The sequence below is a fragment of the Echiichthys vipera genome, assembly GCF_963691815.1.
Source record: "Echiichthys vipera genome assembly, chromosome: 9".
Classification (NCBI taxonomy): domain Eukaryota; kingdom Metazoa; phylum Chordata; class Actinopteri; order Perciformes; family Trachinidae; genus Echiichthys; species Echiichthys vipera.
Genome location: NC_139834.1, coordinates 14,938,360 through 14,953,297, shown reverse-complemented (window position 1 = coordinate 14,953,297; position 14,938 = coordinate 14,938,360). Strand labels below are relative to the sequence as shown.

Genomic DNA, 14,938 nt, shown 5'->3' with positions numbered 1-14,938 from the left:
CAGTCCAGCATACAAGCCCTCCAGCATCATCTCCCTTTCAGCCACCCTTGGCTTCTCCTCCTCTTTGCTCTAGCCCTGGGGCTGCTAACACCATCCGAATGAGCCCCATGTCTCAAACTCCTACTAGTCAGATGAAAAGTAAACCTGCGCAGGCAGTTGCTGCTGTTCCTGGAACAGCTGACTCCCAGCAGAGTCCTTTAGAAAGGTCTGTGCAGGGGCCGACCGGGCCTGTGCCACCACAGGTCTTTCATCCTCCTGCCATCCAGGTTGAGCCACAAGCTCCCCATTCTACTGCTGCTGCTCCAAACAACATTACTTCACCTGCTGTCTCCTCTCCAGTCCCAGTTTCTTGCCAAGTGGCTGTTCCAACTCAGATTGCTACCCAGGCTCCTGTGCCTGCACCAGCTTCAGTCTCAAGCCAGGCCCCGGCTGTAACTCCTCAAGCTCCTATTGTCACTGTAGTTGGTGCTACCACAGGTGTCTCTTCCGCTACCTTGCTCTCTACGGTTGCTCCTGTACAAACTCCTCTACCATCCATTGTTCCTATTGTTGCTGGATCTGTGCCTGCTCTGGAGGTTCCCCCCACCACACCCTCTCCAGTTGCTAACCCCAGCGGAGTTTCACCAGCTCAGCCTGACCCCCCGGTTTTGGTGCCCCCCATTCCGCCAGCTGCTGCATCTGCTGAAACCACTCAGACCACCCCAGGTAAACGTACAACTATAGAGTAAACAGGATAATGTTGCAGTTTCATGCAACCTAAGAAGTAATAAACACACAGCATTCAGAGTTGGCCCCTCCTCTCCTACTTGCCCAGATGTACAGTGCTGGGATAAAGCCCGACATCTGAACCCTCTTACACCAGATGTCAGGTCCCTTCTGAAATATATACACTTTTCCCATGATGATAAGCGTGTGTAGCCACACCATACTCCACAGCATTGTGGAGATAAGTCTGGCAATGCAAGACTAACAGTAACACCCACGTGGGCCAAAACTACACCCATAAACGTCCCAGTCCACCTCAAAATAAGAAGTAAACAGAAAAGCCAGGCAGAGTGCAGGCTCTCTGCTGATAAAGACAACACCACATACTTCTAGTGGGTCGTAAGTTATGATTGAGAGAGATTACTTTTGTATTAGTTGATCGAATAATCAGTGATACATATTCCTAAATAATAATTTGTTGTACATATTCAAATGTGTTTATTCATTTTTCCCAGCACCTGTTGAACAAGAAGTCACACAGTCCCAGGAACCTATTGCCAGCGAGAAGACAGGTAAGAGTGGTCATCTTTGTTAAAAAAAAAAGAAGAGGTCCGTTTTATCTCATATGAGCCTCTTGGAACTAGGTGGCATAGAATAATTCTTGTTTTCTCCTGTTTAGGTGAAGAGGTCTCGACAGGTTCTGAGCAAGGGTAAGAGTCCTCGTAACCTTTGTATTCTTTTAACTGCTGCATTGTTGATTAGATGTGTAACTGTGTTACTGTGCTGGGGTCTAATAAGGGAGTTACTATTGATCTCTGAAAAGTTAGCCTAGTCTTAAGTCCTACGCTCTTGAAGGAGAAATGCTTAGACATTTCTAACTCTACTGAAACTCAGGGAGTTCATTTGGTTGGCCAAGGAGTTACATGGCGAAAACAATGAGCCCCGTGGCCTCAGCACTTGGTATGTATGATTGGCATGCATCAATATAAATATACTAATGCATGTCAGAAGTTTAAACAAAGAACAGCCTATCACAAATCAAATTACACCAATCCACTGACCTTTTTATAGCCACATTTCTTTTCCTGGGGTTTGTCATAATATGGTGGGGAATTGAAGCCTTGCTTGTTCAGCACAAGTTTAAAGTTTGCCGCTGTTTTTCCACTTCTATCACAGATGGGCAAAGAAAAGAAAGACGCCCATCAACTTAGTCCCAAGGTATGTATTTAAACATGTTTGCACTGCAAAGACAAGCAGTGATCATGTCGACGTAGTGGATGCTGTCGGGATGAAGATGGACAGCATCTGTGGTAGACGAGGAAAAACAGCAGAGTCCTGATTGGTATTATATCTTTCTCTGAGTAGAGCAGAGTTAACTCACACCCTTGCATCTTTAGTAACATCCTTGTGTTGTCCTTCCTTCCTTCCTTCCTTGTTGTTTTTCTATCTGGTTCTCCCAGGGCTGCCGTGGAGAAGCCCAAGGGACCGAGCAGACGCAGCTCCCGGGCAGAGAAGGAGGTGGAGGAGGAGCCAGTAGCAGACAGTGGCATTAGGAAGAGATCAGCCAGGCCTGGAACCAGTGCTGCTGTAAAAGGTGACTTACACACACAAGCAGCTTTAAAACAAAGAAATATCTATCACTACACCTAAGCTATACACGTGGCATTACTACCTTCTCCCTAATCCGATTTTTCTCTTTTTTTTTTTTTTTAAGAAACTGGAGCGAGCCCCACCCAGGCCAAACGAAGGAAGTCTAAATAGGCACAACTGTGGCAACCTGTGAACTGTACTGTAAATGTTTCCCGCTGTGAATCAGTTGAACGGTTTCTCTGTCCCAGATTATGAATTTTCAATGGAGGAAGAAACCCTGTACAGATTGTTTTAAAAAGAATTATGCTATTGTTTTGTCCATGCTATTATGTGAGATTGTAGTTAGAATGTGTGCAATACAGTATTTGTTTGTGTGAATGTGCTTTTTATATTAAATGCTGGATTAATCATGTGAAGACTGATAATGGAGCTTGTCTTGATTGTATAATTATGTTGTAAAACTGAATTAAATTTTCTACGGCTTTTTGTTCTGTGAAACTGTGTGAAATGATTCATAATTGACCTAAAGGTTATTGGAGATGATAAAGTCAGTGTCTGCTTTGCTCATCCCCACCTGAACTGCATTAAAGTACTGTATTATTGATAAGCACTATAATAAGTGACGATAATAAGCTAAAGCCCTAACAGAACATGATGCTCAAGGATATGTATCCTGTATGAATGTTATAAAATAATAATGAGCGTAATTTGAAAGGATGAAGTATCCACATTGATGTAACTTGCTTCATATTTTGGTACTGGTTCAGCAGGTAGGGAGGACCACGCTAAGTATTTTCTAGGCGTTCAGGTTCGGTGTGAGCATGCGCAGTCAGTAAACATTGGGACTCCATTCCAGTGTGTCAGTGAGGGTTCACTGAGCCTCGCATCCTGAACAGCTGTCTACTGTGATAACTTCACCTGCTTTACGCACAAAACTAACTTGACCATGAGCGGAGATCACGGACACGGAGACTCTCAGGTACGCTCTCGGTCAGTCATTCATGGCGTGTTTGGTCAGTTTGTGTGCATTCCTATGTAATTACTGATTTTTTTTAAGTATTTATCGCCATGATAGGAAATAATGCTTAGGAAACGGAGTAAGTTGCTTTGTTCTCTTCTGTAATTTTAGTGAAAACTTTGAAAAATATGTGGAGTACCCGCATTTAATTGTACCAAAACATGTAATTATACGGTGCATTTGTATGCCAATTGAAACTTGGAATAACCGGAGCTACCGGCATTTTCAAAATTGAAATGTTAAAATCATGTTTTTTTACAATTTCCAGATCAATTCTGGATCCAAAGGAAGCGGTAGGTCCCCTGGTGTGGATTTTTATTCATATTGACTCTGATTTACAGTCGGAATCGTGATGTGTCTACTGTTAGTTTTTTAAAGGACAGAAATGGCGTCCCAGAGACTAAGTCCCTTCTCCTCCACTCTCTTGCGGCTATTGTTCAAAAACAGGGTCTGAAATGTACACTTGCGACCCTCGGTTTTTTAATCTGGTGGGTTATTCCGAAAGGGTCTGGCATCGTGTTTATTTTGCATGCTTTAGTTTGATCATATGTACGTGCAATTACCACGATTTTTGGAGTCGAAAGTGGTCGAATTGGGGCTGAGGACTTAGTCTCTGCGCCATTTTCTTTTTCTGTATGTAACAGCCAGAGCGCCGATCATAGAGCCAACTGTCTCCCATGATATGGAGGCGAGAGCTGGGAGCTTTATCGCCTCTCCCTGCCCGTATCTCTCCACCAGCTGCACTCTGCCTCCATCTCTGTGCTCCAGCCCATCATCACGCACTGTCAACAGGGAATGCTTCTACATGAGTTTAAAACTTTAAGTCACAGAAAAGAAAGTTGCACTACGTTATTAAAAAGCATATGCCCTGAGCAGCATTTAATAATTGTGTCTGTTACTCCTGCAAAGTTGGTTGGGAGGACTTTTTATATTATTATGTTTTTTTTTATTCTTGGAGGCTTAATTTGCTTCCTGGTGTGATGGAAAGCAAAGCAGTCTGTGGGAATTGATTTGGTTTATAATTGGGATGTGTTACTGTTTCATATAGAATATCATACCCGTTATTAAAGTGCCATGACAACAGGGCGCCACGAGGTGATGATCAAGCCAAAACCAGGTCTACCTTGGGAGGGATTTCACTCAGCAGGAAACATTTTAATATGAACACTTGTGTAAAATAATTGTTACAGCCTAATTATTTGACTAGCTGCAGTGACAGTATGAAAATGACTTTTCCTCTCAAGTAAAATCTCATATTTCTTAATTAAAGAACAATATCAAAAGTTTGATAAAAGCCTGCTTAAAAAAGCTTTTTTTCTTTTAGATATCAGAGGAGATGAATGTATTATATATAAGGTTACGATAACTGTCGAATCCTTTTTGTTTTTTGAGGGAAATGGCATCTCTGACATTACCATAGAGGTGTGGCCTGGATGATGAGATAATATAGCCTTTATTGTCATTGCACAAGGTACAGTACATAGGGTCAGCTATAACAAATGTGTGTTGGGGGGTAATGCAGGGCAGAGGGCTAATTGGGCCGTGACATAAAGAACTATCAAGAATGCTTTTTTTCTCTTGGCTGTTTTTGTTGATACACTTTGTAGATCAAATAAATGCAAGGGACATACTATAAAGGGACAAGGGACATATCAATACTCAGATCTAAATTGGGCAAATGTATTTTTTATTCAGAGTTTTCTTATGCTGCCAAACAAGTTGATATCTCCTTTATATCATAGAAACCCACAAACATAAAGACAAGCACAAAGACAAGGAACACAGGCACAAAGACCACAAGAAAGAGAAGGAGCGAGAGAAATTCAAGCATGGCAACAGGTACCATATCAGCATCCATATCGGACAAAACTCTGTTTTTTTATGCATGTGAATTGACCAATACTGGTTTCTGCAGCTCCTGAAATTAGCATATTTCAGTGTTACCTCTACTTCCTAACATGTACATATCCTCCTGTATAATTTCTGGAATGAACAGGTGGTTTCATTTGTCATATTTGAATCTTTAATGAGGGAGATAGTGAGAAGGTCCATGCATTTGGACTTTATAAATTCTGCCAGTATGAAACATAAGTAAAGCAAGCTTTTCAATAAGAACATGAAAGAATCACCCAGGGTACTGCCAATTTAATAGAGACTAATAGAACCCTGCCACGTTAAAACAGCAAACATAAGTGATGTAAGAAGTCAACAAAAGCCACTTTTATGAATGACATCTGGAGAGCATTTGTAATTTGAACTCTTGTGGGACAGTGGTTTTCTTTCTGGCTTATTGAAATACTTATGGGCTGCAGGATGTTAGTAGAGTCACGACTTTGGCTGTTCTTATTGACATTTGTCCACAACACTGTCATTGTTTGTTAAAAGTTTTTACTGCTAATGGTTGATGACATCTTTTATGTCTGCGCATCTTGACCACGTCTGACCTCTTGCACTTGATCTCTGACCTCTGTGGCTTCTGTGCTCCAGCGAACATAAGGACCACTCTGAGAAGAAACACAGAGACAAAGACAAAGAGAAGCTGAAACACAGCGAAGGCAAATCAGACAAGCACAGGGAAAAACACAAAGAGAAAGAAAGAGAGAAGAGGAGAGAAGAGAAGGTTTGTCAAAGGCCATACAGTCCTTTAGTCTAAATATTATGCTTTGTTTTATCATCATGAAGCTCTGTGCTTTCAAGATATAAAAAAAAACGTCATATAAAACCAATGTCAACACAGATGACCTCTATTGTCTTCCATGAACTCGGAATATAAGTAAGTTTAGAGATATGCTAATAGGTGTTTCCCTCTTTCTCAGATCAAATCGTCCCACGTAGACAAGCCTAAAAAGGAAAAAGAGAATGGATATGTAAGGTAAACAGCATCACTTTGTTGTGTCAGATGTGAACTGAAAGTGTTATTATGAAGCAGTTCTGGCCAATAGTCATTTTGGAAAACATTTAATTCAAGCTGAGCCCCTGGTTGGTTATGGTTAATGAGATGTTGCTTTACTAATATGCAGTACAATGTCCTAAATGTGTGACTTAGAGATACAAGTCCGGTTGCCGTTAAGAGTGAGCCTGAAGAAGACAACGGCTTCTGCCCCTCTCCCCAACATAAAAAGACCTCCAAACGAGAGTATCATGACGAAGAGTGGGTATCATTTATACCAGATGTTTTCTTACTTTATTCTTCATGTTCTGCCACTCTCAGTCTTGTATTCTGAGATACAGTCATTCATTTGTTACTATCAATACCTGTGTTTACAGATTTGAATACAAGCCCAAAAAGGTCAAGACAGAGCATGACAAAAAAGCCAAGAAGAGGAAACATGAGTACGAAGAGGATGAGGAGGATGAGGTTCATTGCGTTTTTGTATTTTTTAAATCATTTTCGATGAAATCAGCTTCACGCCTGTCTGCTGTTTGTGTTCTCCAGAGTTATTCTATTCCCTTCGTTTGTTTTTAGGACATCAAGCCCAAAAAGAGGACAAAAGACAAGAAGGGATCAGAGGGAAAGAAAACCAAAAAAGAAGAAGAGGAGAAGTGGAAATGGTAAGATATATGTTTTGGAACAAACTGTTCTTTTCCTCAGGAAATTACACAACAAGGGTATTTAGCTGCTGTTGTTGTTATTGTCTGTGGTGATTAGGTGGGAGGAGGAAAGATCTACCGATGGCTCCAAATGGCGCTTCCTTGAGCATAAGGGGCCAGTCTTTGCACCTCCTTATGAACCGATGCCGGACAAAGTCAAGTTTTACTATGATGGCGAGTCTGTCTGTGCAAAAACTTTTTTAATAATAATTTGAATACATCTTTGGTGAAAATTACAATCTGATGTTTTTGCTTTTTTTTTTAGGTAAGCCTATGAAACTTAATGCTCCTGCTGAGGAGGTAGCTACATTTTTCGCCAAGATGTTGGATCACGAGTACACCACCAAGGACATCTTCAGGAAGAACTTCTTTAAGGACTGGAGGAAGGTGAGGAGTCTACAGAGGGTGTGAAGTTCAAGTATTTCAGTTCAGGCCTGCTTCAGATTTCTTCTCTTTTATTTCAGGAAATGACATCAGAGGAGAAGTCAAAGATCAGCGACCTGAACAAGTGCAACTTCAGTGAGATGAATGAGTACTTCAAGGCCCAGTCAGAAGCTAGGAAACAGATGTCAAAAGTGGAGAAACAGGTAGGCCTGCCTTCATGCAGCCTCTCCCAACACTGAAAATGTCATGACATCTCTCAATTTCATGTTTTCATTCAATTGTAGAAAATCAAAGAGGAGAATGAGAGACTCCTCCAGGAATATGGTTTCTGCATCATGGACAACCACAAGGAGAGGATCGGAAACTTCCGCATCGAACCGCCGGGCCTGTTTCGAGGACGAGGCGATCATCCGAAGATGGGCATGCTCAAACGACGCATCAGACCTGAAGACATCATTATTAACTGTAGCAAGTGGGTAATCTCACCACCATCATTATCACTAGGCTTGGGCCGGTGTAAAAAAATGTAAAACAGGTTTGATATTAACACCAGGCCGCTTTTGTTTACCGAATTGTATCACTAGCTGGCACACTCGATTCAGTATCTTCTTCCAAGTGGAACATAATGAGACTGAGAGACTCCATGTATATGAGTGCAACGACTCCTGCCCACTCGGTTACGGTAATGCACCAAAGGCTTTTTTCAGCTCAGCTCTTAAGTTGGCTTCAAATCTAAAATTTTGCTATATTGAAGGCACAGTTTGCTTTGAGACTAAGTCCAAAACTATATATCGTCTTGTCACCCCCCAAATAACACATGAACTGTTCAGTAAACAAACACAATGTGCGCCATACCCCCCTCCCAGTGATGCTGAAATTTGATCTCCTTCATGGCACCGCTCGTATAGCCCGTCACTCACCTGCAGCTCTGTTAGTCCAGTTATGAACAGATATAATAGTCAACCACATTGTCATATTGCTTATTTTGCATTACAGGTTGGATTTCGTACTCTGACGCCATCGGCACAATTTCCTAGTGTAGGATACTTCTTCATTTTTAGTTTTATCTTTTTGGATGCACAGGAGGAACACAAACCGGTGATGTCAATAGTATGTCCCGTTTTAACCACAAGGTGGCCCTGTCAAACCATTATTAATGAAAGTACAGTACATTGTGGGACTAGTGTGAGAAGGGTAAGGTGTGAACATGTGTGAAGAATGTAGTCTAGTGGGTGATTGTGGAAGCTATTAATCTGTCAAAAGGATGCACAAAATACCTCAAATTCTTTGTCATGCTCCTAACCCCTCTACCCCATTCAACCCCTTTGTTTTCTTTCCCCTTTATTGTCCCTTCCAACTTCTAACTGTCATGTTGTGATATCTGATATTTATTTTTGACAGTGGGAATAGTGGGAATACTTTTTTATTACTTGTCTGTCACTCCATGCCCCAGGGGCTGTTTGTGTGTGTGTGTGTGTGTGTGTGTGTGTGTGTGTGTGTGTGTGTGTGTGTGTGTGTGTGTGTGTGTGTGTGTGTGTGTGTGTGTGTGTGTGTGTGTGTGTGTGTGTGTGTGTGTGTGTGTGTGTGTGTGTGTGTGTGTGTGTGTGTGTGTGTGTGTGTAAGTGTGAGTGTGTTTTAGTATATGTGTGTGAGTGTGTGTGTGGTGTGTGTGTGTGGGTGGGTGTAAACACTAACACAACCCAGAGAGGACATGTGACCTTCCACATACTGATCTTAATGGGGTTTGTTTAGAGTGACATTTCTCTGTACACTCTCATAGCCGTAGTGTTGGCATTATAGTTTCAAATTTAGACTGCCCCATTAAGATTAAAAGCAAGCCTAAATATTATGTAAAAGGTTCATTTCAGGTCTGTAACCACCCGGAAATACTGTGGTAAACGTACGTAGGGGTCACGTTGTCAACACATTTCACACCTATTTATAGTAAACCTCTTCTCTGTAGGGACTCAAAGCACCCTAAACCTCCACCAGGGAAAAAATGGAAGGAGGTTCGCTTTGACAACAAGGTGACCTGGCTGGCATCTTGGACAGAAAATATCCAGGGCTCTATTAAGTACATCATGTTGAATCCTAGCTCCAGGATTAAGGTACCTGTGCTCCCCCACCTTCAGCTTCAACCCTAAAATCCTGACTTAATCCTAAATGTAAATACTTCACCAGTTATTCCTTGATGAAAAAACGGATCTGTTTGTTTCCCTATTGAATAAACCGTGTGTGTGTGTGTGCGCAGGGGGAGAAGGACTGGCAGAAATATGAGACTGCTCGAAGGCTGAAGAAGTGTGTGGATCGCCTTCGTACCCAGTATAGAGACGACTGGAAGTCAAAAGAGATGAGGATCAGGCAGAGAGCCGTGGCACTGTATTTTATAGACAAGGTGAGGGGAAACACTGTCAAACTGTAATGATAAAATACAAAAAACATATTATAAACATGTTACTTTTACAGTATTTACACAGCACCTTGCTCTGCTTTATAATAAAAAAAATGACATGGTATCTCACGCATTTTGTGATTTTCATGAACCACAAGGGCTCCCTTCAACCCACTTGGAGAGATACTAGCATACTTTGTGTAAACCAAGTAAAGCGAACAAATCCTGAGAAAATGTTACACTTTAATGGGTGCACTGACACTTGGCCCAGATGATCCGTCTCGTGCTTTAGCGTGATTGTCCCTCTCCCTCTTCCCCCTCACCCAGGCCCGCTCAAGTTACTTGAAATGTTCCGGGCCTTGACTAAATCGCTTCTTACTTAGAGATGTCATCACCCCTAAGAGTTTTTTTGTTGTTCAACTGTTTTTGAATATTTTCATCTTACCAAATCTGCAGTAAACACTCCACCTCCGCATCCGACCACCGCAAAACCTTAAGCTCCGTCTTTTTATATTTCTGTTGTGTGGAAAAGTTGCATATAAATAGTCTCACAACTGCCATCAATGCTCATGCTCCTGCTCGTATATGTGCAATCATGCTTTACTAAAGCCCACCTCTCTGCACCGGGCTGCAGCCTAGGCCTAGGCATGGCACACCACACTCACACTGTTCAAACGAACTACACTAGCTGTGATTTGTGTTAGGGCACGGTACGAATGTTAAGTGAGAGTAGGCCCTAAGTCTTTATAATGATGTTCGATCATGTTTCCCCCTGTAGCTTGCACTGAGGGCCGGTAACGAAAAGGAGGAAGGTGAGACAGCGGACACAGTTGGCTGCTGCTCCCTGCGGGTAGAGCACATCAAACTGTACCCCAAGATGGATGACCAGGAGTACGTGGTGGAGTTTGACTTCTTGGGAAAGGACTCCATCCGCTACTACAACAAGATCCCTGTGGAGAAGAGGGTAAGAATGGGGAGGTGAGGAGAGGAAAGTGGAGATGTAGGGAGTTAAACACAGAACTGAAAGGACTTCTGGCAGATACATTGAAGCACAAAATTGTGATTTTATTTGGTTTTATGAGGGTGGTGTTGGGTGTGGATTTGACAGATATGTGAACTTAGTGTTAATGAGATAAGACATTACTATGCGTAGGAGGATGTTTGTACAGACAGGTGGTCAGGCACTAAAAGCTTTCCGTCAGCACTGCCTCAGAGGGTAGTCTGTTTCCTGCTATTACCGGAGTGCACAGACACACACATGCACACAGACATACACTACACATGTTCTGTTTTCAATCACAAATTCTTCAGCAAGCCTGGGCACCAGCTATTTGGCTTAATTTCCTCTGTTCATCCCCACCTCCATGTATAAGTACACACAAAAAAAAAAATTAACCTGTAATAAAACACCTACCCTTGTCATCATGAACAGGAACAATATAGCACCCCCATCTGGCAGAAATGTGATTGTGCATCCTTGAACACTGCTAGTCTGAAGGGATTCCATGCTAAATAAATCTTTACTGATTTCCCATCAGGTCTTCAAGAACCTCCAGCTGTTCCTGGAGAACAAGCAGCCTGAGGATGACCTCTTTGACAGATTGAATGTAAGACACACACATGACTATCTGCCTCCAGGGCTTCAGTCTAAGCAAGTTGTTTAAATATCTGGTTGTAATGCTTATATCACTCTTTGTCCTCTCCCAACTGCCTCTGTTTCTCCCCCGCAGACCTCTATTCTGAATAAGCACTTACAGGAGCTGATGGACGGCCTGACAGCCAAGGTCTTTCGAACCTACAACGCCTCCATCACCCTGCAACAGCAGCTCAAGGAACTCGCCTGCCGTGAGTAACAGCAGCTTCATCTAGTCACACGCAGCTCACTGGAACGACAGCCACTAAGATAAAACTCATAATCAATCTTCACCTCAACCAAAACTAGACTGTTTGAAATTGTGCAGTGTCAAGTAGGAGACATACATGTAATAACAGTTTTTGCATTTTTTTATGCAAAAATAGTGAACAAATTTGACACAATTTGCTTACCAAGTGTTTTTTTCTTAAATGTTCTATGGAAGTCTTAATGATTAAGTCACAGTCTTTGAATGTTTGAGAGTTGCACAAAAATGTCTGGAAAGGTGTAACAGGAAAAAGCTTTTTGGACCAGTGCACATTGCTTTAAACCCAACAGAGGATTCCACCTGATGTGATCTAGTAACAATCTCATTGGTTTTTATCAACATACCTAAAAGTCAACACCAAAATAATTGATAAAATCCATTCAGTCATATCATTTCTATAAGGGGTTCTTACGGGTGTAAGACAGTGTGGTTTTATTGAATGATTATGCAGAGTATGTGAGAAGGATCTCTTTGGAGTTTATATCTGACAAGGAGAGATAATAAAGCAAAACCTCTATGTAAATAAAACTGCCCACTCTAGCTCTTCTCCCTCAGGGGAATAGTACAGAAGGCTTTGTAATATATTTACCATGGGACATAATCTCATGTACAATAAAATATATCTGTCAAAGAAAAATATTAAATCAGAACCTTAAAACTGTGTGGATAAAACTGCCTCATCATCTACACAAATGAAATAAATAAAATGTTAGCTTAGTTTACTGTAGCTTTAAATTCTTGTAGTGTTGAGCTGTCAAAAACAACGTTGTAAGTGCCAGTACACTGAAATATATATATAGACAAGTGAAGACAGACATTGTGTTGTTGGGGGAACATACTTTGTGTGATTACATTAACAGGTGCTGGACTTCAAATTGACCATATATGACTAAGATTTATCGTGCCTTTAAATGCATAATCATTGCAAAATTTGGGTCTGTGATTTCAAAATGTCACTCATTTTAAACTACTTCACGTGCTGTATGGTGTAATTGCTTTCTCTCCAGCTGATGACTCCCTCCCAGCTAAAGTCCTGTCGTACAACCGTGCCAACCGGGCGGTGGCTATCCTCTGTAACCACCAGAGAGCTCCCCCCAAAACATTTGAGAAGTCCATGCAAAACCTTCAGACCAAGGTAAATCCCTGTGGGAATTTGTTTGTCATCATGAAAAATAAGGATGTTCCCTCTCTTTGTGATGCAGATTATATACCTTACTCTGTGTGTGTGTGTGTGTGTGTGTGTGTGTGTGTGTGTGTGTTGTGATTGCAGATCGATGAGAAACAGAATCAACTGTCAGCAGCCAGGAAGCAGCTGAAGGCTGCCAAGGCTGATCACAAGGCTTCCCATGATGACAAGAGCAAAAAGTAAGAAAGCCTGACTGCTGCTAACCAGTGTGAGAGACTGTCATAGTTTAATCCGTTAATACTTACTTAAACCTGTTGGGATGTAAAGCCACAGCGTTTTATCTGTACAGACTCCTAAACATCGAGTTCACAATGTTTAGGACATCTGTTTTTCACTCCATCTGCATCATTTCCCTCTCTCTAGCCCTTTTTCATATGCACTGCAAACCTAAAAGTATCTGGACAATACCCAGCGGGGCTGTATCTGAGAACGCAATTGTCTGATTCAGTCGGATCAGGCATCAAACAGAGTTTATCCTCCCAGCTCCCTGGTACCAAGATCGTTTAATCTCAGAGCAAGCCCATATGTGAATAGAGCCGTTTATTCTCTGGTGTATTCACTGAGAGCGAATCGGCGTGTTGATGACATTTCTATGATGCCGCAGGCAACACAGGAAGAAAATAAACCTCTGACAGTAAGAAGGACGATTTACACAAAGACGGCAGTGAAGATGTCTTACTGGAGGAACTTGGTTGTGACCAAATTACGAACTGGCTCCTTCGTTGCGGTGTAAACGGCATCATGTCCTGCCCTTTGCGTGCTCTACCTAGCGGCTCCCTCGCCTAAACCAAACATATTATTTCCAGTAAAGTAACGCATCTGAGATGGAAAATCCCCAGTTGCGTGCTGCATGGGTAAAGAGAAACTCTGGACTATCTCTGGACTTGATTCTCCTGTCTTTTTCCAGGGTTCATATGTGAAAATGGCTTCTGTGTCTTGGTCTTCCTGCCTCTATACATCTCTGTCTTTCTCTGTATATTTCTCTTTCTGTATCTATCTTTATTCATCCCTCCGTCTGTCTTTGTGTCTCTCTCAGGGTTGTGGAGGTGAAACGCAAAGCTGTCCAGAGGATAGAGGAGCAGCTGATGAAGCTCCAGGTTCAAGCCACAGACAGGGAGGAGAACAAACAGATTGCTCTGGGTACCTCCAAGCTCAACTACCTGGATCCACGCATCTCTGTTGCATGGTATTTATGTGACTGATTATTGTGATTGCTGTGTACTTCTGTTTATTAATTACCAACTATTATTCGATCACAGTTGTCACTACGATTAAAACAAAATTAACAGTGGCAAATGAGTTAGCCGCCTATTGTTTAATATACCAGCTTTCTATTGGTAGGTGGGTGGGTGGGTGGGTGCGCAGGGTGCATATCTACCTTGGTGACAGAAAGGCAGGAAATGCTCTTGCATTGTAGGAAAAGGAGCAGCACAAGCAAAAAAGCTAACGGCTGCAGAAGGAAAGTAAGAGGAAGAAAATCGTGTGAGCGTGAGGAACAATGGGGTTTGTTTCTGAAAGCCAGGGAGCGTCCACAAACAGCACTCCTTCCTCCATGTGGGAAGTCAATGAGGAGCTGTCTGTGGCTGAATGGAGGGCCAGGCCACAGAGAAGGGGAACAGTGGTCAGCCCTCCCTAACCCGCGCCCCACAGCTATTTATGGAGAGCCTCCTCCTCAAGCACAATGGATACAGGAATGCTCCATGTTTTGCCTGATTGTAAGGTCCCCCCCTTTGTAGGGTGGTGCATGGGAATCCACATCTACACTGTAGTGGCATGTGTGAATATGTGTAACAGAGATGAAAACACATCGAGTTGAATGGGGTTGATAGCCGCTAACCGTCTGGAGTATGATTCTGTCATGCAGAGAGTGTCGTTGATTCAGACTGTAAAGAGATTTACTGAAATAATCTGTTGTCCTTGCTAGCAAAGTTAACTTGACTGTTGAGAAACCAAATCAAATGAGTTATGAAACAATTCCAACATAGTGAATACGGAGCAGTGTTGCAGCCAGTGAGTGCATGAGCTCATTCGTTTTGCCCTTCATTGGTCTACCTCCCCTCCTCTCCAGGTGCAAGAAATGGGCTGTTCCCATTGAGAAGATCTACAACAAAACCCAGAGAGAGAAGTTTGCCTGGGCGATTGACATGGCTGACGAGGACTATGAGTTTTAA

At 42.3% G+C, this 14,938-nt stretch overlaps 2 protein-coding genes across 5 annotated transcripts in view; both read left to right on the top strand.

Annotated features, from left to right (window-relative positions):
• The window catches only part of ncoa6 (nuclear receptor coactivator 6), a 13,563-nt gene extending 10,776 nt beyond the window's left edge, over positions 1-2,787 (top strand). For 2 of the 4 annotated variants that reach the window (XM_083919849.1, XM_083919848.1), the window contains exons 12-17: positions 1-705; positions 1,221-1,277; positions 1,385-1,415; positions 1,882-1,923; positions 2,166-2,299; positions 2,420-2,787. The exon at positions 1-705 is cut by the window's left edge and continues 2,326 nt beyond it. In XM_083919849.1, coding sequence (XP_083775975.1) covers positions 1-705; positions 1,221-1,277; positions 1,385-1,415; positions 1,882-1,923; positions 2,166-2,299; positions 2,420-2,466 — 1,016 coding nt within the window. In that variant the 3' untranslated portion in view covers positions 2,467-2,787. Of the gene's footprint in view, positions 706-1,220; positions 1,278-1,384; positions 1,416-1,599; positions 1,666-1,881; positions 2,048-2,165; positions 2,300-2,419 lie in introns of those variants that run through there. The other 2 variants (XM_083919851.1, XM_083919850.1) reach the window with 2 other exon arrangements.
• Positions 2,788-3,241: 454 nt separating this feature from the next.
• top1b (DNA topoisomerase Ib) lies at positions 3,242-14,938 on the top strand (the record flags this gene model as incomplete). The annotated part of the gene is made up of 21 exons (XM_083919633.1): positions 3,242-3,274; positions 3,582-3,606; positions 5,056-5,152; positions 5,801-5,933; positions 6,130-6,185; positions 6,360-6,464; positions 6,581-6,671; positions 6,780-6,865; positions 6,963-7,090; positions 7,170-7,291; positions 7,369-7,491; positions 7,573-7,760; positions 9,252-9,396; positions 9,540-9,683; positions 10,459-10,644; positions 11,219-11,287; positions 11,411-11,525; positions 12,589-12,716; positions 12,852-12,946; positions 13,804-13,953; positions 14,836-14,938. The coding sequence occupies 21 exons, from the start codon at positions 3,242-3,244 to the stop codon at positions 14,936-14,938; spliced, it is 2,322 nt and encodes a 773-aa protein (XP_083775759.1).